Source organism: Gadus macrocephalus, chromosome 14 (assembly GCF_031168955.1).
Source record: "Gadus macrocephalus chromosome 14, ASM3116895v1".
Classification (NCBI taxonomy): Eukaryota; Metazoa; Chordata; class Actinopteri; order Gadiformes; family Gadidae; genus Gadus; species Gadus macrocephalus.
In genome coordinates this window covers 22,857,138-22,883,311 of record NC_082395.1, presented here as the reverse complement: position 1 = coordinate 22,883,311, position 26,174 = coordinate 22,857,138, and the positions used below count along the sequence as shown (strand labels likewise).

General features: G+C 46.4%; 3 protein-coding genes and 1 long non-coding RNA gene across 6 annotated transcripts in view; 2 read left to right on the top strand and 2 right to left on the bottom strand.

The window, feature by feature from the left end:
• LOC132471843 (xaa-Pro dipeptidase-like) overlaps nt 1-4,481 on the bottom strand; it is a 9,551-nt gene extending 5,070 nt beyond the window's left edge. Inside the window, exons 1-7 of the mRNA XM_060071166.1 lie at nt 4,342-4,481; nt 2,793-2,925; nt 1,937-2,117; nt 1,609-1,736; nt 1,402-1,465; nt 512-559; nt 175-236 (exon numbers count right to left, since the gene is read on the bottom strand). Coding sequence (XP_059927149.1) covers nt 175-236; nt 512-559; nt 1,402-1,465; nt 1,609-1,736; nt 1,937-2,117; nt 2,793-2,809 — 500 coding nt within the window. The 5' untranslated portion in view covers nt 2,810-2,925; nt 4,342-4,481. The remainder of the gene's footprint in view (nt 1-174; nt 237-511; nt 560-1,401; nt 1,466-1,608; nt 1,737-1,936; nt 2,118-2,792; nt 2,926-4,341) is intronic.
• Nucleotides 3,691-7,573, top strand: dhdh.2 (dihydrodiol dehydrogenase, tandem duplicate 2). Its single transcript, XM_060071167.1, has 7 exons — nt 3,691-3,840; nt 4,376-4,487; nt 4,745-4,908; nt 5,382-5,634; nt 5,941-6,065; nt 6,318-6,468; nt 6,909-7,573. The coding sequence occupies exons 1-7, from the start codon at nt 3,751-3,753 to the stop codon at nt 7,016-7,018; spliced, it is 1,005 nt and encodes a 334-aa protein (XP_059927150.1). The 5' UTR covers nt 3,691-3,750; the 3' UTR covers nt 7,019-7,573.
• Nucleotides 7,368-26,154, bottom strand: pkma (pyruvate kinase M1/2a). Of its 3 annotated transcripts, none has more exons than XM_060071164.1 (11): nt 26,013-26,154; nt 19,955-20,136; nt 19,187-19,278; nt 15,432-15,563; nt 14,748-14,934; nt 14,161-14,431; nt 13,329-13,479; nt 12,905-13,057; nt 11,302-11,468; nt 9,008-9,189; nt 7,368-8,485 (listed from the first exon to the last, which is right to left on the bottom strand). In XM_060071164.1, the coding sequence occupies exons 2-11, from the start codon at nt 20,109-20,111 to the stop codon at nt 8,379-8,381; spliced, it is 1,599 nt and encodes a 532-aa protein (XP_059927147.1). In that variant the 5' UTR covers nt 20,112-20,136; nt 26,013-26,154; the 3' UTR covers nt 7,368-8,378. The 3 variants fall into 3 exon arrangements, with proteins under 3 accessions (XP_059927147.1, XP_059927145.1, XP_059927146.1); XM_060071162.1 differs by lacking the exon at nt 26,013-26,154 and adding an exon at nt 25,796-25,818; XM_060071163.1 differs by lacking the exons at nt 11,302-11,468; nt 26,013-26,154 and adding exons at nt 10,617-10,783; nt 25,796-25,818.
• Nucleotides 16,402-17,371, top strand: LOC132471845 (uncharacterized). The gene is made up of 2 exons (XR_009528926.1): nt 16,402-16,506; nt 16,559-17,371. It is a non-coding gene; the product is annotated as an uncharacterized LOC132471845 (long non-coding RNA).
• Nucleotides 26,155-26,174: the final 20 nt, after the last annotated feature.

The following is a 26,174-nucleotide window of genomic DNA, read 5'->3' as shown; positions in this document are numbered from 1 at the left end:
ATTAATTCCAGAGATTGGCAAGTATAAAACAGTGCCATGAGTCAATGAGTCAAATCAAATATTTTTCAAAATGCAGGTAATCACTGCCGATATGTCTGTATAGTAAAAGTCTCCCAGAAGCCCATGGACAAAGCACGATCACATTAATGAATAACTGGGCTCAACAGAGCTTACCCGCTGATCCCGTCAAACGAGGCCTCGCGGCAGGTGCTTCCACTGTCTGTGTTCAGTCCTCGCTGGAGGGAGAGAAGAACACAACCAAAGAGGTGACTATAGGGCCACACCTCAGCTCAGAGACACTAAAGTCTCCTGATAAACGTCTTCGTAAGAACGAGGCGTAAGAACAGAAAACACAACATAGAGAGACAAACGACATGATGGAACGGCAGACATGTGAGCACAATTCTTCCCATGCGTGGCAACCGTCGTTGCCTTCAAACTGAGAGCTTTCCAACCATTTCCAAAGGTCAATGTTCCACCAGAAGTTGGGGTCAGTGTGAAGGTCACATACCAACGTGAGCAGGACGGCGGGCCTCATGCTCTTCAGAGTGTCTGCGATCTGGAAAGATCAGGATGCAGTATAAGAAGCGATATCCCACATATTAGCTCTCTTCATAGCAATTGCCCTGACTCTGGATTGTAAATTGTAAATTGTAAATGTATTTGTATAGCAAATTAAAAAAACAACAACAGTTGACCAAAGAGCTAAAAACAAACAAAAAACAACAACAAAGATAAACAGCTTCAGTTCAAAATATGTGTTTCCAAAAAGGCAACAAGGCTAAAGCCTGACCCATTAATCAGAAAACATTGCTCAACTCAAGTCAAGTATTACCTAATTTAACATGTTTAATGTAAATAACATGTCAAACGATATTGACACACATTCTTTTGGGGTAAGGTTTGTGAAGATAAATGAATAAAACAGCAGGACAGCAAGGAAACATTTAAACAAAATAGACAGCAAGTGATTTCCATATCCAGAAAGCCAGAACGAGATGTCATAATAATAATAATTAATAATATATTAAAAATTAAAACAAATCAACCAAGGAGTATTTCCAGGAGTTTATCACAGCCATAACCATTATATTTAATGACTACCTTCAAAGAAACAAAATGGACTTTGATGTCATGCGTCATTAAATGAATACCGCCAGCCTTTATGAGTCTGTGGCTGTTGCTTCCCCTCTTAATAAAAACAGAAACCTGTAGTTCAATAACAGGAGATAAAGATGAGATCACTAAAGTACAGAACTAATCCCAGTGCAGATATATGTAGTTGTAGTAATATGTAATAATAGTTAGGTTAACCAATTACCCGTATACAACAAAGATAGCTAAGATAAGATGCTACACAATGCTATTTTTAAGTGCCATTGAGCAGAAGTGATGACTTACATCACAGGTGTAGTGCACCTCATCAACAGCATATTTCTCTTTGAAGTGCTCCTTTGGATAGATCCTGTCAAGAGAGAGACGAAGAGTTGTGAAGGAGAGACATTATGCTTTGAATCCAGTCCTAACCCATGGGTCCAGTGGCTTTCAGTGGCTGGTTATAATAGCATCTGCACAATAAAAGCCATCAATATGAAAACCATGGCTTACTCTCCCATCTCGATGGCATAGCGCTCTGGCAGTTTGGGGACGAAGAGGACAGACTTTCCTGTTTCCACCTCGATGGCTCCAAAACACTCAGCCTCGGTGACGCCGAAAGTCCAGTGGAAGAAGGACTCCTACAGAGAGAAGGTGTCTCTGTCAGGTGAAACCTGATTCTGCTGACGTTGAACCAGACTTTAGAGCCGATGTTGCTCAGAAAACCATGCGGCCACATTCACACGTTTAACAGTTACAGTTACACAGAGTCAACCACGCGAGTCGGGAGCAGCCAGGGTCAGAGACGCCTCAACCCTCTGCAGAGCCCGGTGGGTCCCACCTGTCTGAAGAGCTGGTCCGTGTCGGTGCAGTACCGCCTCTGCTGCTCCCCGCCCTGCAGCAGCACCACTGACCCCCTGGGCGCGCCGGCGGCCCCCAGAGCCTGGCTCAGCCGACGGCGGTTCTCTGCGAACAGCTTGGCCGACACCCTGAGGGTGTCCTTCCCCAGCCAGAAGGTGGGCCTGCCGGGCAAAAGACACACAGGGATCACAGGGTTGAAGAACAAGGGGAAGAACATTACTAGAGCATGATGATAATCCTGACGTCTGGTTTCAAAGCTCTTCCTAAAGCTTTGGAGGCAGCCCAAATACCTTCTTTTTTAGTTCAATTATTTCTTAACTTCATGTTAGCCCGATGATGAATATGTATTTTTAGTATGCTTCTTATAGACTCTGTGGGCAATAACGACACAGAAGTCTCTGCACAGGCCGAGAGATTGGTGCAATAAAACCCGACCCTTTGCCTGTTAGGGTTAGGTATCCTCTGATAGGATAACAGGACCGGGGTGCAGAGGTTCTTCTGTTAAACTTTAATCTTCATAATCTTTTTAATACAGCACCTTCAGAAGCAAAGTAGGCACGCAAAATAAAGAGGCAACCGTCATTTAATCCTAAAGTAGTTTAACATCGTGAGGTAATGGAATTGAAAAATGCTAGTTAACAGTGGAATACTGCGGTTATGTATGAAATACTATCCTACGTAGGATTTGAAAGCTAAGGCTCGAAATTTCAGTCATTATATAACCAATCTCTTGCAGCTATTATGATATGGTGATCATTGAAATCATAAACATTCATATACACCAAGGTATGACGGCAGTCTACATTGCCTCCTGAAAACAAAACAAATCAACTCACTCTGGTCTTGCAGCCATGATGCTTGAGAGGTGACTGTCACAGGTGACTGTCCCGTAACAGGGAAGTCAGGTGGTTTTGTTGAGAAGACGTCAGCTGACCAGTTGTCCAACCAATAAGGATGTGAGCGTCGACCCTGAAAAGAACGCTCCATTGGCTACAGGAAGAAAGCTTCTCCACCAATCACAGCCTTAGAAAGGAATGACGGTCTTCTATGTCCAAAAGGACAATGAAGGAAAATGATCCAAATGCTTAATACATTACGTTATAACGTAACTTTTACTTGCACTAGTACCACACAGGTCTTTCCGACAAAGTCCTTTATTCGTAGCCCAACACGCCTAACATGCACTCTATCTTCTTAACACTTTTCACGCTCTAACTCTCTACCTGACCCCAAGCCAAGGCCCCATTAAAGAAGTCAAGGCACTTTTAAATAAAAGAGTTCTGTGTGATGTCTGACCCTAGAATCAGGTTAGCAGATTATTTATGTTCACATAAAAGCAAAAGGTTGTGTAATTTGCTTACCAATGATTACCTCTGAATGAGTAGAAGTTTATAGGCCTAATTAAGCTAATCAAAGATGTAACACATTAAACTACAAAACATAATGCAAATACATGATAATGTGCAATTTCTTTCCCTTGGAAATATCTAACCACTCGTTTGTTCACGTTCAAGCACCCTGTAGTTGGAAATATTCACCCAATTTTCATAGCTTGTCCTCTTTGCCCCTAACACATAAAAGGTCAATGGTGTATTATAGTAGGGAAAAAATATTTCCTGCTCAGCAATTTTATTTCTTACCGCTTACAACATGTCCTATGGTAGACTAACGTCCATCATTTTCAGACCATGCGAAGACAACACTGACGCTCTGTCGTCCCCTTCAGGCAGAAGATGGAACTACACGGCTTATATAAAGCTGCTACTCACGGAACCGCTGACACTAGTGTCCAACATGGCAACCAGGTGGGGAATATGCAGTGCAGGGAAAATCAGCCACGACTTCACTGTGGCCTTAAAATCCCTCCCGGACTCAGATCACAAGGTATCAGTAAAAAAGTGTCCGAAAGAGAACTAATTCAGCAATTGAAAATGTGTTTCTAATCATTGAACAGTCGCCGTTTTATGTCATCAAACTGCTGTCATTGTCAGACAGCAGTGATCACATGGTAATCTAGAGGTCCGATCCTGAATTCTGGTTCTTTATATCCAGTTTGTCTTTTTTCTACTAAAGGGTTTAAGATTTTCCTCATTGATTCTCCTCCACACTGCAGCTCTCAACATGCGTTAATCTCACCTGATTTGTTTGTTGCACACAAACAGATTGTCTGGTGTCATACTTCATAGTATGTTATGTGTTCCATAAGTGTTGGTATAAAGTTCATACCAATAATCATGCGAATTATCCAACAAATTGAAAGAAATGAACACTTAAGACAACTATGGCCGACCGTGCGTGCCATTACTTGTATAATCTTGTTAATCTAGTCACGTTACATATGCACATGGCCTCGCCTATTAGCCTGCTACAATATAATGGACTCACCTATAGAGCTTATCACTGTTTGTTTTTTTCTCAGATTGTGGCTGTGGGCGCCCGGAACTTAGAAGATGCTCAGAAGTTCGCCGAGAAGCACAGCATCCCTGCAGCCTACGGCAGCTACGAGGAGCTCAGTAGGGATCCCTCCGTAGGTCCGTCCGCCTTCTCAATCATTGTTGCCTGGTGATCACGTGACATCGTATCAACCCAACCAAGGCTGTACCCGTCAGAAAAGTTATTGCTAAGATAGTTTTTCCAGGCCAAGACATAATTTATATGAATCCAATTGTTTATAATTAACTGCTTACAATATTATAATCATTGCCTGTAGCATTCTCTATTGGCTCTAGATCTTCACCCTCAAGATCACCATAAACATGAATAACCTTGATGATCCTGTGGTCACCAGACGTTGTGTACCTCGGATCCATCCACCCGCGTCACCTGAGCCTGAGTCTGCTCTTCATGACGGCCAAGAAGAACGTGCTGTGTGAGAAGCCACTGGCCATGAACTCCAGGGAGGTGGAGGAGATGGTGGCCTGCGCCCGAGCCAACAATGTCTTCCTCATGGAGGTTTGGATCTCCAGTACAGCCCAGGAGTTATGGAGGCACTTCATATTAGAGATGTTCCAATACAACATTTTTCCTTCCCCGATACCGATTCTGATTCCTGAACATCGGCCGATACCGAGTACATACGATACAGAATCTAGCATTATAATGGCACTTGTTCTTATTGAAGGGTTCTCGATGACAGGAATGTATGTAAATGTTGACAGTAAGTAAGAGAAGATGATCACTTTAACACTAGAGAACCTGTTCTCTTTAACACTAGAGAACACATTCTCTAATGTTAAAGAGTTGGGAAACCGTTATCCTTTACACTAGAGAACCCATTCTCTAGTTTTAAAGAGTAGGGAACATGTTCTCTTTAACACTGGAGAACACATTCTCCAGTGTTAAAGAGAACATGTTCTCTTTAACTAGAGAACACATTCTCTAGTTAAAGAGCAGGGAACATGTTGTTCCTTCTCTCTCGTCCCCAGGCCGTGTGGACCCGGTTCTTCCCGGCGTCTCTGGAGATCAAGCGGCTGCTGGCCCAAGGGGCCCTTGGGGAGCTGAAGATGGTGAGGGCGGAGTTTGGGGCCCCCCTGCTGGGGGTCCCCCGGGCGATGGAGAAGGAGCTCGGGGGAGGGGCCCTGCTGGACATCGGCATCTATTGCCTGCAGTTCGCCTGCATGGTGTTCCAGGGGGAGCGGCCCGAGAGCGTCCAGGCCAGCGGAGGCTGCCTGGAGACAGGTACACACCTGGGGGGGGAACACCTGGAGACAGGTTCATACCTGGGGGGGAACACCTGGAGACAGGTTCACACCTGGGGAAGATACCTGGAGACAGGTTCACACCTGGGGAAGATACCTGGAGACAGGTACACACCTGGGGTGAACACCTGTCTGGAGACAGGTACACACCAATCACAAGAATATCAACATTAACACAACTATATATTTATATTATAATAGAGGATTGTATATACCAATAAAACAACCTCTTCCTTATTTTATTACCTGGAATTGAATCATTTGAGTGTGCGTGTTCTCTCTGCAGGAGTCGATGAGTGCATGGTGGTGACCATGAAGTTCTCTGGGAACAGGATGGCGGTGTGCCTGATCTCCAACGCTGTGGCGCTCCCCAACGAGGCTGTGATCACGGGTACCAAGGGCTCCGTCAGGGTAGGTGGAGGCTTCACTACATAATCACAACACAAACGTTGAGATGGTCTCTGGTACCAAGGGCTCCGTCAGGGTAGGTCTCAACCATCACCACATAGTCAAACACAAACGTTGAGATGCATGTAACTTAGTCATGTTTTGTTATTATGATCCATACTTAATACACCAGTATTAGCTCTTAATAAAACAATGTATGAAATACCGTATTTGTTTATAAATGTGAATTTAATATTCAATTTTTTTTTAATGGAGGTTCCTGCCCACATGTGGTGCCCCACGTCCCTGATTGTGAATGGAGAAGAGACCCAGTACCCGCTACCTGAACCCTACCTGCCCACTAACTTCCTGAACAGCACGGGGATGCGCTACGAGGCGGAGGAGGTGCGACAGTGTCTGCTCAAAGGTAACGTGAACCGAATCACTTGGCTGGGGCCGCCACTAGGGGGCATCAGAATGCTTAATTAAGTGTCTCGCTCATTGTTTGATGGTTGCTTTCAACATGCTTTAAATTCTGCGGTGTGAAATTCAGTCATTGATCACTTCGACAAACGGGATATTGACAATAGGCAATATATTTTTGGTTATCACCGTTTAGAATATAAAGCAAGTCTCCTGATAAAGTATTCAACAGAGGTCCTAGTATTTTAGTTCTACACATCAAATGCAACTATATTTACGACATTAACGTTTCATTTACTCGTTATTTTAGAATGATAAATGCTTACCATCTCCTCTGTATAGCTATCCAGTTGTTCATTGCCAGTACTTGAACACGTGTCCAGGTAATGTCCAATATAAATACGATCCAAAAACATCCAACGAAAGCTCCTCCCCTTCCCCAAGGTCTGAAGGAGAGTCCGGGCATGACCCACGCAGATTCAGTGCTCCTGGCCTGGCTGGAGGACGAGGCACGCAGGCAGGTGGGGGTGGAGTACAGCCAGGACCACCACTGAACCACTAGGAACCACCAGGACCCTGTCTATTTTGCCAGGACCTCCACTAGGACCCCGTCTACAGCCAGGAACACCACTAGGACCCAGTCTACAGCCAGGAACACTCAGGACCCAGTCTACAGCCAGGAACACTACTGAACCACCAGGACCCAGTGTCCACTGAGTCACTCAACCAGTCGTACAGCCAGGACCAGAGTCACCCAGGCCCAGTCATCAGCTTCTAAATATCGTGATTAACACAATCATCATTCAAATTCCTAGATTTGTATCCACCACTGCAGAGGATTTCTTATCCATCATGATAGATTTATCTTTAATAAAAATGAAAATAAAAAACACCACGCGATGATTACGATCGTTTATAATCTTTTATTGAAGCAGATCCAGTCACGTAGGACAGCTCAGTACACCAGACTCAAACAGCCACTGTTAACACATTTTGAAGTAAGGTCACGACACTAAGGAATGAGTGACTGCCGACAGCAGGGGAGAGGAGTGATGAGTTTACCCACAATGCAGTGGGGTTTCAGGAGGGATGGGCTTCTGCCCTCCCCATTTGCTTGCAAAAAAAACTAGAAAGTGCTCGTTGACATTTAAAGTTCCTGAACCACAAACCGACAAAATAACGGGATATAATTTAAACCAAAACAACGCTTAAAGTTTCTCTCAAACACAACAGTAACTGGCGTTCAAATGACCTTAGTATCGGACATCCATAGCTAGCATCTCTCTTATCGTTATAGTTACAAAATATAGTAGTCATGGATGCCCCTAAACATTTCACCTCCGACGACACTCAAGTTAAAACAGAATGTGGAATGGGCGACAGTAGGCTGGGAGTGCAACATTTAGAGACTTGAACAGTCACAGCTGGCTTCAGGGTAAACATATTAGATACATACACACAGGAGAGCCATGTGGGGGAAGGAGGGACTGCACAGGCAGCCATTTTGATACTAGTTTTGTTCTGGTCTTTTGTTAAAGGCAGAGGAGAGCGCTCTGCCTCCTTTAGTTGGACTCGTGATTCTCCCCTCCATGAAACCCAGCTACCTGCATGCTAAACCCGTCTGGCCTCTCACTACGAGGGAATAAATACAGGAGGGCGTGGTCGGGGTGTACCAAGCTGCCGTCCTGGAGAGTATCAGAGAGACGTCAGCGTGAGGAAGGATGGAGTGTATATAGCGACTGACACGCTGCCGCCGTCAGGCCGCGTGTTGGGAGTGAGGAACCGTATCGTGTGTGTCTGATGTCTAAACTGGTGCGTGGGCGGCTGGGGGAGAAGGCTGAGTGTTGCAGAGGAATGAGACGGAAGGTGTGCAGAGGGGGGGGGGGGGGTGAGCAGGCCAGAGACCCGAGACCCTTAGGGCACGATGACCACCCTCATGGTGTTGGTGTAGCCGGAGCCCGGGCGCCAGCCGGTCAGCACGATGACCACGTCGCCGTCCTTGAAGAAGCCCCTGGCCTTGCCTGGACAGACACAGACACAAGTGGTTTAGTCATCAGGGGACAACGTGCAGAGACGGGAGCGGGCATTCAAGACTAGCTCCCTTCAACAGCAACTCAGAGGGGTCAGTTTCCCCTCAACTATTTAGACTATCCCATCCCCTTAACTTATTTGCCTACAATCCACTTTAGTTGCAGGTCTAATGCAGCATAGAACCTGGCCAGTGGCATGGACTCAATGTTGATTTAGGATTTAATCCAAAGCGACTTCAGTTACAGGTCATTATGAGCAGGTAGGGGGCTAGGCATCGCGCTCAAGGATGGCACCTCTAGGCAGACTCAGACCATGGACCGCTTGGGGGGGGGGGGGGGGTCATTCACCTGACCAGTAGGACAATGGTGCCCCACCAGCACTGACTTGTCATGTCAGATCTCACACATTGCCATGGTAACGTTGGGATCTAGGCATCTTTCTCATGAATGGCACCTCTAGATAGACTCAAACCATATGTAGACCCCCCCCCCCCCTGTGGCGCGGCGCCTCACCCATCTCCATGGCAAAGTTGACGCGCAGGTCGACGTCCTCGGCCCAGACATTGTGGGCGGGCCGGTTGTAGAGCACGGGGAAGATGCCGCGGTACAGGTGGGCCTGGCGGGCCGTCTGCCCGCTACGCGTCACCGCGATGATGGGGGCGCGGGGGCGGTACCTGGAGATCAGGTGGGCGGACCTACAGACACAAGACCGGAAGGACGCCATGTTGGGGAGGGCGGTCATGTTGCGGTGAGCTCCGCATCACTAATCATCAATATTGATGGATCTATATTAGAATTACAAGGCAAGTTTACACCAATACAACTATCGACGTTCTCCTTTTAACTCCAAATCGGAATCTTTTTTTAATCTACGGTACACAACATTTCATAATTATTCATGCTAAGCTTAGTATACGATAGTATATGCATTTGTGTAACCTCACATTCACCCATTCATACACACATTCATACACAGGGATCGAACCAACAACCATCGGGTTAAACCCGCTCTACCTCCTGAGCCACTGCCACCCAGGACAACTAAATATCTTTATTTCACCGGAATCCAAACAAACAAACCAATCAACCGGCTGGGAGATCCACACAACGCTACCAGTTTCCATAGCAGCACGTATTCCCCACGGACTCTGAATGACCCCACAAAACAAATGACTCGCTGGCACAACATGGTAACTCAAGTAGCCCTTTCTGATGAGATAAGACACAACAACCAACACACAGTCCGTTGTACTCGGTCCAGCACGCCACAAACACTCAAGAAGCAGAGACCATGCTCCCGCTATAAGGCGGGTCAAACTAGGGTTCGGGGGGGTATAGGGGCGGGGTTAGCGCTGGGTGATTCAGTAAACAGCACCTGACTTCAAGAGGCGGACATAATTGTACAACATGTCATTCCAGTATTACATCGTAATACTTTAATAACGTGCTGCACAATAATAATTAATGACTGCAACAGTAATTATTGTGTTCATCGCAGGCGGTGATAATACAATAACAGCCAGTCTACCAGTGTGAGTGAACACTGGAGGCCTTCCTCAGAGTATCAGCAGGACCAGCTGCTAGTACCATGATGTTATCGGATGCTACCTGATTAGGTCACAATCATCAACATAGCAACCGTTTGTCTCATGAGCTCCCTTCATCTAATCTAGGCCAAATACACCTAGGAGCGTTTGTGCGAGTGCAAATTATTGTTCTGGTGTGACTTTTTCTTTCTTTTTCCATTCAAACGTCCCCTCTCTGTACATTACTAGTGGTACACTCCATATGTTCCGATAAATCGCTCTTTCTTGGGACATCGGTGGATCGTGTTCGGGGTGTAAAGCCACAGAACTTGAGAAATACGGTGACTGAGACCGAACTTCGGAAGTACGGAGACCACACTTCGGGCAGTACAATAACTTGGAAGTGCTACTTCCTTATCGTCCTCACGCACCATACGGGGAACATACTATTTTGGGGGTTAATCGACAAATACTTAGTCAATTTCGAGTCCTTAAACAAACGCTTTCATTTGCTCCGTCTCCCTCTGACCTACGCCCGTCCAGCACCTTACCTTCAGGAGCAGTGCTCGGCCCCCCCCCCCCGCCCCCCCACCTACCGTCCCGTCTTGGTGAGCACGATGATGGCGCTGGCGCAGCACTTGAAGGAGGACTCTACAGCGCCCACGGCGACCGCCTCCGAGGGGTCGCGGGTCAGGTCGCTATGCCGACGCAGCTCCTCGAACAGCTGGCGGTGGAAGGTGGCCGCCTCCGCCTCCCGCGCAATCTGACCCGCGCGCCAAACCCAGCAGGGGGGAGGGGTTACACTCGGGTCATTCACACACCCACACCATGAGGGACACCCGAGAAGCACTGGCGACCGCCTGGAGGTCTGAAGGGACGTCATAGCGATGGGATACCCGCTACTTGCAAGGCATTGCAGAGATACTAGTTTTTGAGGTCAAATTATTGATTGTATAGTTTTGGGTCGGATGAAGATGCCGTGCTGTTAACTCTGGTCATGTGGCCGTACAGACAGCCAGTAGAGAGCCCAGCTGGACCATCGACCGCGCTGCTGGTCTGAGCCCAGGCGACCGTCCTCCCAGCCAGCGCTCCAGAGCCCAGGCCGTTCTGCCGTGCTTCTCGAGTCCTCGGTTCCCTGCCTTGCCCTGCACTGCTCTCCCTAACCAGCCTCTCCGGCGTCTGACCCCCCCCCCCCCCCCCCCAGACCTGGACCTCCCGGGAGCGAGAGGGGCCGGGGTCCCCGCCAGAAGTGATGGGGGCCAGGCCGGGGGTCCTGCCTACCTTCCAGAGTTTGTGAGCACAATGAAGGCGGCGGCTAGGATCTTAAAGGAGGCCTCGACGGAGCCGATGGCGATGGCCTCGGCGGGGTCGGTGGAGGGCGGGGTGCTGCGCCGCAGGTCCTCAAACACCTGCCGGTGGAACATGGCCGCTTCCGCCTCGCGGGCGATCTGCCGCCGGCCGCGTGCAGGGGGGGGGGGGGGGGGCAAAGGTCAAAGCCACGCCAGGCAGGATGCATGAGGAGGATAGTGGGGGCGGGGGGTGTAGGGAGACAAGGGGGTGCGGAGGATTGAAGGAAAGGAGGAAACAACAAGGGGACAAGAGGGAGACGGGTGTGAGTGCAGTGAGACCCACGACAACACACAAGTTAAAACACACGTTAAAACATACCCAACATGCACAACAATCATATCCCCCGGGGGGTGGATACACAGGGTCATGCTACACCCAATCAAATCACAGGCTACACTCCTCTTTGATTCGGTTAGCGTGGATTGATTGACACTGATTTGCACATTCGTTCCCAGCTGGACGAGTACAGAAACAAAGTGACAGTTACTGGACAGGTGCACAGAAGGCTCAGTCGGAAGGAAGGGGAAACAGCTAGATGCACGAAAAAGATAAAGATGAAGCTTGTTAGAGCCACGGTTAGTGAGCATGAATGAACTGTAAAACATTCATGTTACTGCCGTTGAGATCGGTTTAAGGGCTGGGTTACTGGGGTAACTGGGCAGGGGACGGGTTAGGCTCAGTTGGCCAGCATGCAGTCAGACCAAGAAGCAGGTGTTGGAGGACTGCCGTGTCTGCAGTGATGAGCGAGGAGCAGAGGACCAGCGAGACCGGGCCGGGTCATCTGGAGGAGGGGCCAGGCAGTTCGAGGAGGCCAGGTACTTTGGAGAGGCCACGCAGGGGTGTAGTCCAACATGTAGCCCCCAGGCTACTCCTTCTAATGCTACGTTCTCATCCCATTTATACATCCTCCCACGGCTGAACAAAGGGATGCGCTCCATTGAGCCATTTCGGACCGCTTTCCTCCTCGAAGGGCTTTCTTAGATGCATGGAGGAGTGAGGCATCTCACTCAAGGTGGTCTACTGGTAGGGTCCAGGGCGGGCATGCATTGGGGAATCAAATCCGGTAGCTTCGGACGCCGTAGCCCAGATATATAAATGACCCTTCTGGAGAGTTGAGGCACTTAGGGTTGACTCTCCACCACACATAAGATAGGCTGACATTGAGGATGCCATTCATAAAGGAAAACAGCAAAGAAATGGAAGAGAGTAAATGAATAGGAATGAGAAACGGCCAGTTGACCAGACCCCGGGTTTGAACTGGGAAACCGTCCCAGTAGATCTGGTCAAGTGGGTTTAAGCACAGGGTTTCAGGATGAAAACGATCCCAGTAGCGAATATAAAATCAGAAAAACAAATGCAAACACCGATCTCTTAGTGAGGCAAGAACTAAGATGTAGTGGATCCTGTTCTGAACTCCTTAGTGGGACCAGTAAGGTGAACGTAAGCTGTACAGGTTCCCGTTCTGAACTCCTCACTGGGACCAGTAGGGTGAAGGTACGCTGTACTGGTCCCTTTTGTGGGCGGGGCTGCTCACCATGTGCTGCGTGCGGACGGCCTCCAGGGGGTAGTCGCCCTTAGCCGTCTCCCCGCTCAGCATGATGCAGTCGGCGCCGTCCAGCACGGCATTGGCCACGTCGCTGCCCTCTGCGCGTGTGGGGCGGGGCTTCTTGATCATGCTCTCCAACATCTGCACGGGGTCAGGGGTCACAGGTCAAGGGTCAGGACATTGAGTAGGCCTGCAGCATGAGACCGCAGACTTGCAATTTCTTTGGTTAGCCAATGAGACAAACGTCGACACTGATTTGTAAATGTATTTACACACCAATTGTTGTATTAGTGTAGAAAAGACATTTACAAATATATACAAATGCATTTAATCACGGCCATTGTACACGCAATACTGTGTATCGTTAGGGTATTCTCCCAAAGCTAGTTTAAAACTATTCAACATTACCAACCTGTGTAGCGCAGGTGATTGGCTTGCCGGCTCTGTTGCAGCGACCAATCATCATCTTCTGGGCCAGGAAGACCTTCTCCGTGGGGATCTCGATACCCAGGTCACCACGGGCAACCATGATGCCGTCGCTGGCATCCATGATCTCGTCAAACCTGCGTCAGAAGGACCCAACGCGTCAGACGAAGAGGAAGATACTAGGGGCACCAAATATCGTACCTATTTTAACAAAAGACGAGTAACTGGAAACTCAGTTTGGATCATGAATAAAGAACGAAATCCAACACCTTACCTTTTAACGGCCATTTTGTAATCATAGTTAGACATATATATGATGCTGTATCGTATATATCGTAATATATTTATCGCAGAATGGCGATATTATCGGGATTGTGGGCCATGTATCTCACATCTTAGGCTACCATGCAGGGCTGCTCGATTATGGGAAAAATCATAATCACGATTATTTTGGTCAATATTGAAATCACGATTATTCAAACGATTATTTTTGAGTTTGAAAACATGTTGTATTTATTCAGCATGTCTCAAAAATATAAAAAACATTGTAACTGAGAACTTGGACATTTCGCCTTAAAAAAAACAAAAAATTGTCAAAAGGAAAATGTTCCAATCGAAAATAATATACAGATATTTATCCAGCTGTTCTGCCCTTTCTATTAAAAAAATAAAATCGAAAAACTTGGTTATGTTCATTTTGTGATCGCTTGACGCCAACATCGAAATCGCGATAAAATTTGATTAATCACCCAGCACCATACTATTCACACCCCTAATGGAGACGGTGTGTGGTGGTGGTGGTCGTGCGTGCGGCCCACCTGCGGACCCCCTCGTGGTTCTCCAGCTTGCTGATGATCTTGATGTCCTTTCCCTTCTCCCCCAGGACGGCGCGCACCGCCTTGACGTCCGCCGCCTTGCGGATGAAGGAGGCGAACACCATGTCCACGCCCTGTTCCAGGCCGAACTGCAGGTCCTGGATGTCCTTCTCCGAGACGGCGGGCAGGTCCACGGCCGCGCCCGGCAGGTTCACGCCCTTCTTGCTGCCCAGTGTGCCGCCGTTCTCGATCTCACACATCAGGTAGTCCGAGCCTGAGGGGGAGGGAGAGATGAGGGGGGAGGAGGAGAGAGAGAGACATCAGGCCGGCGCTCACTGAGGTGGGGCCGTGTTAAGCCAGGGTTTGACAGCCGAGGGAACTGTAATACACTAATGATAAAAACGACTTTTCTAAGACCAATTTAAGAGGCGGTACAATGAGGTGGTTGTAAGACAGACAACCCTAACACACAGGGGTGGAAGGGGGGGGGGGCAACAGGATGCAGTAGAGAATAGTTGGGTCTGGAAAACTGGGAAGGAACCTGTAATTTGTTAACAATTCAACAACACACCTTAAGTATTGGTACCCACCGATCTCCTTGACCTGCAGGGACATGAGTCCGTCGTCGATGTAGATCTTGCTGCCGATCTCCACCACGTTGGGGATGTTCTTGTAGTCCAGCCACAGGACCGTGTCATCGCAGTTGTCCATGAAGCTGTCGTCCAGGGTCAGCTTGATCATGTTGCCCTTCTTCAGCTCCACCTCCGCCTCCCCGCTCTGTCAGAAACCCGAGGGGGAGCAATGTTTTAGCCTTTGGTTTGAACAAGATTCATGTTTACTCCAGTCAAATCCACATGGGCTGAAGGCCTGGAGAAGAGAACTTAAGTCACAAATGTATGTGGACTAAACCTTGTGTCTGTAAGCAGACCATGCCATGAGTTTGTTGACACCACCGAGTCCTGCAGGGTTGGACCCTCATATCTAGATCTCAAACACCACAGCCCTGAACCAAACATGACCAGGCGGATATGAGCCCGTATGCAAGTCAGATGGCAGGCTGTACGTTATTACAGGCGTCTCTAAGTGGCACAACTACAGTGGAAATAGGTTTAGAAACTCACCCAATAGAATATTTGAATTGTGGTTTTAAAGAGTTGTGACAATCTTTAATAGCACAATTCAAACATCCGACAGTTAAATCATTCCTGAAGCACTATTGTGGGGGTCTTCAGAGTCCTAAAGGTGGTCTCTCAGGGTGTGAATGGGGGACTCACTCCTTTGATCAGTCCGGTCCTGATCTCGGGTCCCTTGGTGTCCAGGGCGATGCCCACTGGCCGGTAGTGGATGCTGCCGGGCTCAAAGCTCTCACAGGCCTCGCGAATATTCTTGATGGTCTGTGAGTGGTACTGAAAAACACATAGAAGACATCTTAAGAAATTTAGCTATTTTAGAGCATATTAGTAAAAAAAGATATATATTCTGAGAAGAGCTCTACAGCTCTACAGATTGTGATGACAAGAGCGTGCCAATGAGCAAGCAAACGTTAAAAGAAAGTAACCATGTATTACATAATGCCCGCCACATACAGAGTACACATTATCCTGACAGCATTAGTAAGAGTCACGCGGGACGTCAAGTTATTGATGAGAAACGCTCTTGAATGCGATCTCTTGGTAGGAGCTGCCGACTTTCATTTTGTTTCAGCCAAACAGTATTCTGTATTCATCAGGAATCTCTGCCTGGCTTTGCAGATCTATACGATCAACATGGAAAGATTCAAAATGGAGGGGGACAAGCATGTACCTGTCCTGGCATGATGCAACACAAAGCAACTTGCACTGGACGGCTGAGTTAAAGAAGTTCAAAGACAAAGGCAGGAAAAGGAATCTCCTTGGCATTCTACCCAAATTCCCATCTGTGAGGATGGTGCCAAGGTAGGCGTGTTTTGGCCATTTCTACCTGGTTCGTTTGGCCAGCGGGTAACCAACCAACCCTTTGCATACTAGGGCATACTGCTGCCGTTGGCTGGGAATGTAGACCAACCATTGAAATAGTAAATAGTGGATGGCTTTGCTTTGATTATCTGTAGGTTTTCCTTCTTAACTTTTTTGGATCGGATCACACCAAGTCCTCAATACGTGATGCAGTCACAGCTGCACTAAAGATCAGTCCATCTGTGATCGGATCAGTCTAGAAGCGTGTTAATGCCACCTGGGATCAGGACCTTGGATGCAAGGTTCAACAGGGGTTGACACTAAGGTTTCAAAAGCACTTGCCCATCGGGCAAGTACAGGTCAGGTTCAACTTGCCCGAATGTAATGTTCACTTGCCCAAATTATAATCAGAATCGTGAACGGGCCTCTTTTTGCCAGGCAACCGGCCTGGTTTTGGGGGGGCTCAGAAAAATCATGTTAGCTTCCACACATGTTGTGTTTAAAAAATAACAAACTTCTCTTTGTTTACTTATTTATCGAGCGGTCACATCGTGCCATGAAGTGATTTCAGTCCACCGTTCCAACCTATTAAAGCTATCGCCAAGTTATATGTAGACCTGCATGATTTTATGCAAAATTACATAACTAAATGTCAGAGGTAGTAGCAAAGATATGTCTTTTTAACTTTCAAGTTTCTTGTAGCTCTAACTGAATAATCACAATCGCGTTTCTAGTAGGGTTGTCAGTCACGATACTGGATTTTCTAACTTCAACACTATTCCTGGAAAAAGATCGATATTCTATACCATTTTTGATTTTTTTCAGGAAAGAACATACCCAAAGTAAATAGATTATATCTCCACAACTGCAAGATCGATAATGTCATCTTTGGGCCAAAAAGAAAGATTGTTGTGCAAGTGAAATATTCAATGGGGATAATACTTGGTTAAAGTGAATAAAGCCATGGAACACAGCATAAGTGGAAGATAACATTTCCACCTGAAATAATTATCAGTATCAGATGGTCGTTATCAGTTGGGAGTGCTGTCTTACTATGAGACACAAATAAGGTAGATATCTTACAATTTAGACACTTGACACTAGGGATCGACCGATATATCGGTCGGCCGATATTATCGGCCGATATTCGCGTTTTTTTACGTGTATCGGTATCGGCCGATACGCGGCTGATTTTCGCCGATTTTTTATTTTATTTTTTTTTTTACTTGTTCTACCTCACCTGTTTTTAATATTTGTTAAATATTGTTCATCTACTTGTTCTTACTTGTTCTACCTCACCTGTTTTTACTATTTGTTAAATATTGTTCATCTACTTGTTCTTACTTGTTCTACTTCACCTGTTTTTACTATTTGTTAAATATTGTTTTTTATATTGAAGTTCAATAAATGTTTCTTTTTAAAAAAAAAAAAAAAAAAAACGGCTCAAGAAAGTCCGTATCGGCGTATCGGCGTATCGGCTAAGGCTGATGAAAAAATATCGGTATCGGTATCGGCCCTAAAAAAAACGGTATCGGTCGATCCCTACTTGACACCTCTATTTAAAGTTCAAGGCAATCGAATGCACCAAGCCAAACACTCGCAAATAAATATATGGCCACTAGATTGCGCTGAAGAATATGTTTTCTGATTGAAGGCAATTTACCTATTTCCTAAGAAACCTCTTATTCATTGATTGAAAACACCATGTTAAGTTGCAAAATTTGGCCCAGATACTGGATAATCTGTTTATGGTGGTTTTATTCGATCAGAATCAACTTTGTGGACAAAAATCAAAGGTAATACTTCATTTTTGGTTATTACAAGAAAAGGGGATGTTTCTTCTTAAGTTGTTATTTGCGAGTTTTAGTCACAGAATGATATGGTTTGGACTGTTGGAATAAGTGGAGGCTCAGCTTTCATGTAATATATACAGTAGTTTGTGAGGGTCCAATTTCGTGAAAAAGATCGGTATTGCTGTGTGCATGTGCACAGTTATGAAACCCAAAACCGTGTTCTTGACTTCCTTGATAATTTGCCTCAATCCAAAGTACTTCCAAACTGCACTCCTCCATCACTACTCCATTTAACTTCTACCTAAACCGTTCGCGGAGGTGCTGCACTTGAGATGCTAGCTGTGTTGGCTAACCTGTAGCACTGCCAGAGACCGCATTGCGAGTGAGTGACAGAAGGCGGGGCTATATTCGCACTGAAGCGATGCGTGTCTGTTAACTTGCTTTCCAAGAGAAGACAGCGCGCTGATCAATTGCAAATACTTCTATTTTGTGTGGTTTTGAGGAACAAAAGGTTGTTCTGCAGTTTCTAAAAACATTTGAATAAATAGCTTTTATATTAACATCCACCCAAAATCCACTTGCCCGTTCGGGCAACCAGAATAAATCTCAACTTGCCTTCAGAATGTTTGGATTAAGATTGTTTTATAGCGATATCTAGTTGAGGTCATTGCAGCCTTTCACCAACACTACACAGGGGCAGAGAGGAGAAAGGCTTGGCTGCAGACCGATAAAGTATTTATAGCAACGAGCCAGCAGCGATTAGGTGTCCGTGCTCATCTCACAGCTCTCCTCCAACCCAGATCCCGCTCGCATGTTTGGAGAAACGCACACCAAGAGAAGACCAGCTGTGAAACAGGCTGTCCTCGAGAGGAAATTAAAGTCCACGCACTACTGAAATTCCTTTGGTTTCCAAACCTTAGGATCTACATATCAATCCTAGGATTTAAAAAATAAATACAAAAAAGGGATTTGATGCAATATATTTGCCCACTACATTCCTTTAGTGAGGGGAACCATCCTTTGAACACACTTTAGAATAAGGCTCCAATCACACACACACACACACGGGGACAGGACTGAGGGGTGAGACAGAGGTAAAGCAAGCATACTTCCAGCAAACCAGAAATATCATAAAAAGCTATCACAACCAGATTAAGTCTATGAAGCAAATCTCAGGCATGCTAAAGTGAAACCTTTAACCTCAACGTCCTCAACCGTGTTTGGAACAATGGGCTGACTGTAAAGTGTGCATTTACACAGTCCGCACGCATATCTGTGAGGCGTTGGCATGTCTTTGTTTACCTCGTGGTTGCCGTGGGAGAAGTTCAAGCGGGCGACGTTCATCCCAGATTTGATCATCTCCTTCAGCATGTCCACAGAGCGGGAGGCTGGCCCTACAGGAGGAACAAAGACAACAGTATTAGGGCTGGTTTATGAGCGCCACACCAGCGGGACCCACTGATACAGAAGATATTATAAACTCAAGTCATGGCCGAGTTGTTTCAGTAAAGCACCATCGCATGTGCCGCTTTTAAGCAGCTAGGGCACTTAAGACGGTGAGCTACGTTGAAGTTTTATGGCTTTCCTCCAATTGCCGGAGCTGTAAAAATAAACCGGGATACCCTGTGAGTCAGTGAGGCTGTGCCTCACACTGACTCAGAGGTGATGCATTATAGAACCCTATGATCCCTATTTTTTCCAAATTCAGTTTTTTCCAGAATGTTTTATGATTCATTCTTATTTTATCATCAGAAAAAGTGTCTGCTTTTGTGAATTAATAAAACTTCAACAATTTAATAAGAAAACAGTAAATTCTTAATGATACACACAACATTGCACTATTTAGAAGACGGCTGCTGAAAGCATCTCGAGGTGACTTCAATCATCAGGCCTACTTTTGATATTTCTTGATAAATTTCCGGCAAATTAAGATTTTTTTGGCAAATTCTGCAATATTCCACTTTAGAGAGTTGACTCCATCTCTAGTCCCAGATTCCACGTTTCCATCCGCATCTCGGAACTCATAGGGCCCTACTCTGTGTGCCACGTGGCGGCGTCACGGCGACCCACCGATGGTGCAGATGATGCCGGTGTTGCGGGCGGTGGTGGGCTCCGAGTCGATGTCCAGCAGACACAGGTGCTCCAGGAAGGTGTCAGCCATGGCGGCTCCGAGCTGCTGGGTCTGGATGAAGGCCGAGCCCATGTCCATCGTCTTCTGCTGAGGCATGGTGGAAGCTGATGCTGGGTGGGTACTGCAGGAGACACGGAGAGCGGAGGGGAACGGGTTAGCTGCTGCCGTCAGCACAAGACCAGCAGCACTCTGCTCAGCTGATCCTAGTAACAAGGGGCTTCATTCGATTAAGACAGGTCAACAGACTGCAAATGTAGGCTGCCTGCAACCAGTGCCTCCATTTTGATTACAAGTGGTGACACGAGTTGTCAAGATATAAATCTGTCATTTAGAATGACTCAGCACCACCTCATTTGGTGGTGTAGGTAACAAACTACTACAGGCCTGTCTTTGTTTGCAGCGGACCACCACAGTCATGACAACAGATTTACTGAACAAATAAACACTCAAACATTTCCTGGCCGGACTTGAAAGGGAAATTCTTAAGCTTGGTGCTTAGACTACAACTCCACCACAAGGCATTTGAATAAAATCATTATTTAGACGACAAACACGCTGTGGTTCCCTGAACAATAGACGGGCTGGAGGATGTGACCTCAACAGCAAAACACAAAAGATTTGGGAGGTTTACCGCTATTCTAAAGGACTTTACGAGATGGCACGTTGAGCTATCCACCCACCAACAAGTGTGTCAAACACTTTTTTATCCCAAATTTTGAAATGGGATATCTTTGCAAGATCTTTTAAGGAATAAATGTAATCAATGATGTGTGGACATAACAGCAAACCAATGTTTAAATTGCTTAAGCATGTTAGTATATTGTTTAATGATGTAGTGCCCACATCAGAAACACTGCTCCTCTCCTACCTACTCAGAGTGAGCGTGGCCTTTGCTTGCGTGGCCTACAGCACAGTCAGAGAACATAATGTTCTCATCCTGCCATCACCCACACCGTTTACATTTAGCAGAGGCTTACAACCGTTCCTAAACACATTTACACACTGATGCAGAGTCAACCATGCAAGGCGACAGCCAGCCGGGCGCAGTGAGGGTGAGATGTCTTGCTCAAGGACAACACGACACTCACACAGGTCAACCTGCTTTACCTCCTGAGCCAATCATACCCTGTGTTTCACATGACACCAAGGAAGGCTACTAAAATAAACCATGAGGCCGGGTCTTTTGTGATGGCTACTGAGGAATCAATGAGGAAGTTCAGCCCATTCTGACCTCCCCCCCAGCCCTTGGCACACCATCCACCCCCACACCCAACTATGGTTTTGCCAACATTTCATCATTCCTCTTTGACATCACACAGTGACATTATCTTATACACCCTTTCCACTTCCAAACAGGTCAAAAATACTCTTATCATTTACTCATAATGTAAATTGATGATGAATGTATTTAAAGCACTTTAACTACAACATTTTGTTAGGACAGTGCAACAAAAACAAGATATATCATTACAAAGAGTTGCTCAATAAAACATAATAAAATGTTAGTGTTTTCCTTATAATAAATCCATTTAAAAATAAGTTTGTCCATGCCTGTAGCCTGTCCTGTTCAGACAGACACAGTAGGGCCTTCACATGACACCAAGGAAGGCTACCAAAATAAACCATGAGGCCGGGTCTTTTGTGATGGCTACTGAGGAATCTACAATGAGGAAGTTCAGCCCATTCTGATTGGATGGGCTCCGGTTACATAACCGCATCACATGACCTGGCCAGACACCATGGGAGAAGAACAGAGACGCGAGGCAGTGTTCTCGCTCTAAACTGGGCTTGGATTCACTGGTGGTTTCGGGTAATTAGTCAAGAAGAAAGTAGGCTTGATACAAAATACAACATGGATAATGTTGCAGTTGAAAAAGTAGAAAGTTATAGAGGGAACCGCGATATAAATTTAATATAAAAGACATGCAATAGCCCAAACTGGGACAGCATCATACTGCTGGACAAATAACCTTAAGATTGGATGTCCTCATTTTGAATTAATTATTGAATAATATGATTTATGTAATAATATTAATAATATGATGATGATATAAATAATTTCCCTCTGGGATTATTAAAGTATTTATCTATATCTATTACAGAAGTGGTCAACTATGATTCTGTCAGTCTGAACTTTCACAGGACTGAGTAATCCAATTGGACACCTCTGAAATGCTGAAGCAGCAACAGTGAAATCATGTGCAAGTAGTTGATGTAGTGGCAGCCCTTCAGTTATTTAGCATTAGCGTTATTATTTATTTGTATTTTTCCAGATAATCATGACTTCCGGGCAAGAATTTACGCAATAAAGCTCACAACATGGCACCGTCACCCACCTCAGCACAAGGATACATCCAGAAGAACGATTATGCAACTCTACAGCAGTATGACAGTAGCTCAGTATTGCTCATGACATCCTGGCCCCAGAAGGCGTACGTGCAGAGAAACCCGTCCAGCATCTCGGGCCCCTCAGACCACAGCCCCCTGCTCCTCAGTGCCACCATCAGACCATCGCCGTAGCAACATGGAGAGAGAGAGAGAGAGAGAGAGAGAGCCCTAGGACTACAGTACGTGAGCTCAGTCACATCCCAGTCCGTCGAGGCTGGCTGAGTCACCGACACACACCACCAACACCCCGCCACATGGGGCAGCCCCCTCATTGGCTCAGTCCTCTGACTTCACAGCACACAAGAGCTTCAATGAAAATCACAAATAGGTGAAACTATTATACAGTTGACTATCATCTATCCATCATTTTAAAAGCGAGACCTACAATCCTTTCCCTAAGCCTAAACCCAACTTTGAATCATTCTGGCATATACGCTTCAAATGATAAATCCCAAACTAAGATCCAGCAGAAATATCTATGATTATAGTAGGTAATGCTTAACTCCAATAATAGGCAATCATTGGACATCTGTTCAATTGAAAAGGTTATGCCTGGAACACTGCAGTACAAGTTAGTGTTTAGCCGAATTAACAAGCCCTTCGATGCAATGCTTTATCAACTTCATCTCCCCTTTATCATTAGTCAAACATCCTGCCAAGTATGTCATTTCCCGGGTTAAATCAAAATTTAACACGCCTTTTGAGTCCCTCATTGTACAAGTTATGGAACCGTATCCAGTGATGCCTCTGGTCTTTGACACAACCAGCCCGCTTATCTCTCGGAGCCTATCGGGAGATAGGACTATGTAAACATATAGCCGCCACTGGCAGAGGCCTGGGAAAGACAATTACTGACCCTTGAAAGCCACTCTTGTACAATCTCTCACACACACGGCTGGTTCTTCTAACACCAACTTTCATCGAAGCAAAGTCTCACCGTGTACAGCTGGGTGTCAGACATTAAATGACAAAGTAGTATGAGCCATGAGCATAGTCCTACACTAATTAGATAACCAGCTATAACCAACCGGTTTAGTTGCTGCATGCGTGAGTAATTCAAATACACTCTACCAATCAAAAAGGGTGAATTTGTAGCGCATGACCAGCGCTGAACCCAGATCAGCAGCCGCCCTGAGTGACGTAGTAGGGATGCTAACTTTAGTACCTGCTGCTAGTAATCCCCCCAAATCCCTTTACCTATGCAACACACACACACACTCTGAGCCACTTCCTCCGAGCCTTCCTGCCTCCATGATCAAGCGTGCTTTGTGTAACCGAACAGTACGACGGTAAATTATGTCTCTGCCGGTGTTTTATTTCTGGTTAGAGGTCAACTTGGAGGACAGTGCGTCCTCCTAGCAGGATAGCACGACGGCTAATCCCAACCCAATTAAAACAGAAACCGTTCCACACACAGACACGACCATACTTACCCCCCGTAGATCGTCCGGTTCCTCCTGGGAACTAAGAGGCTTGACGCGATCAAAGACCTCCACAGAAACCTCAGCGCGCTACACGGACCAACCCCCCCCTCCGGCAGCGACACTCACACCCACAGAAGGGCAGGATGCGGCGAGCGTGCAAACGCAGGACTCAGGATTCGGTCGTCTTGTCCCCGAGGACAAGAGCAGGGACCAGGAGACCCTGTGGTGTCCGTCTAACGACCGTGCCACCCCGACGCTGCGGACACGCACAAGGTCACGAAGGACTAGAGATGTGGCGTACATCGCCTCGCAGCCATGTCACACCACCGCACAGCAGCTTGGCTCAGGCGCCGCAGCCCTTAGGCTCATATAGAGCCACGGCTATTAATAACCCTCACGACGTTGGTAGGAAGAGCCCAGTTGCAGTGTTTAGTAAACACACAACTCGTGTGCCGTTTGTTAAAAACTACGTCACAGCCTTAGTTCAGCATTGGTAAAGGCGTCGTAAAGACCCTTATAGATGACATGCCATACAGTCCAAACAAAAACACCATGAGAACAGCAGACATTTTGACTGACGAAATGGGAACAGCTATTGACACAATACGCATTAGGGAAAAAAACATCAGCCCTATGCCTCTGCTCTCACAGGAATTTCTTCACTGCCTCTGTTGGTCCAGACCCTGCCAGCATTAGTCAGCACGTTACGGTGCAGCTATGGTGCAGAGGCACTGCATGGGGGTAGAGCCAGGTGCTCCCACACGAGAACAGCTGCAAGGTGAGCCCCCTCCAAAAGGTAGGGCTGGAGTAGATATGACACCAAGTCACTGTCCTCTAGGCTGGTGGGCCTCTGTGTAACCTGCTGAGTCATGGTCTCACAACACGGCCCGTTTGGTAAACCAAGGCCAAACCAGTCTACGCATTTAACAACCATAACTACAATTATACAGACCAGCCAATGGTGAGGAAAGAGGATTTATAAATTGACGTGGGTCTATGTAAAGCGATATTTGATTGAAGGGCACGATTGACGAGGAAATACAGAAAATGCCACAGAGAAAGACCATAGAATGAGTGTTTAGTTTCTTCCCAGACCAATTAAAACTTAAAGCCTTAATCTAGGCACACAGATAACTGATTCTCTGGCCTCAAACCGGCAAGTCCTCTGAGAGAAGTACTTCCATTTTGCTCATGGGCCCTGACACATGGATGATGAACAGGCTGTTACATAAATGTTGCAGCAGTTTCATGACTTCCCTTTCGACGTTCGAGGAATTGCTAACGGTTTAGTTTTTCATAATGTTCTGGAGCGATCAAGGACTTGTATTTATACATATTTAGGTACAAGAAGAACATAGCCATCACCACGTACACGCTCTTATGATTCGCTTTTGATAGCGCAATATTAATATTAATATTTGATCACCTAGAGTGTGATTATTTGAACATTCCCCACAATGAATCCTTCACATTACATGAACTCAGCCGACGAGAGCATTGGCTCACTAAGCACAACATAAAGATTAACACTTGAGTTAAGAGTACATCTAAATAAGAAGATAGCTGAGGATACTCATAAGTAATGGAAAGGCGCACCGACACAGATGCGCCAGAGGTCACATGGTGTTCCTTGCGTCATATTCCCCTGCCAGGATGAGGCTGACCAATGGGAGGCCAGGCCGGCCTGGACCACGCCCACACGAGGAGACAGCAGGAAGCGATGTACCAACGGTGCGCCAGCTGCCAGTTAGCATTTAATCTCTTAATTTGCTTAATTACAGATGCTTTAGGTTATTTGATTTAGGTTAGAAGAGCCAGTTTACGTGCTGGAAAAGGGGAAATCCACGGGGATTACGTTAAGCATCCCATTAATGTACACATGTCGTCCAACACACACGGTTGGTTAATGCGTCACAGACCAACGTGATAACCTGGTTCATGTAACCCAACCAACATCATCTCCATTACCTGGACATCAAAAACTATACCACACAGCAAGGAGCGAAATACTCCGGAAACATAATCCCTTCAGACCTCAAGTGGAGTTCATGTCGCCATCTTCGAGTGTCAACATGAACAGCAAGAAAACATGTTCCCGGTACTGAGGTTAAAGTACCGGGAGGCTAAAAGAGTAGTGTAGAGAAACTCAGCGGCCTTGCGGGGTACCAATGCTGAAAACACTCACCTTGTCTCGCCGAGTGATCGCCAGACTGAAGCTCTGCAGCTCCGCGGCTCAAGGTGATCCCTCTAACTTCCCGGGACTACTTCTCCGAGATGCGGGCTGATATCCCTCCGCGGTGACGTAGGTCGCCAGGGAAATCACGACGATTTTTGATGTTACGTTAAT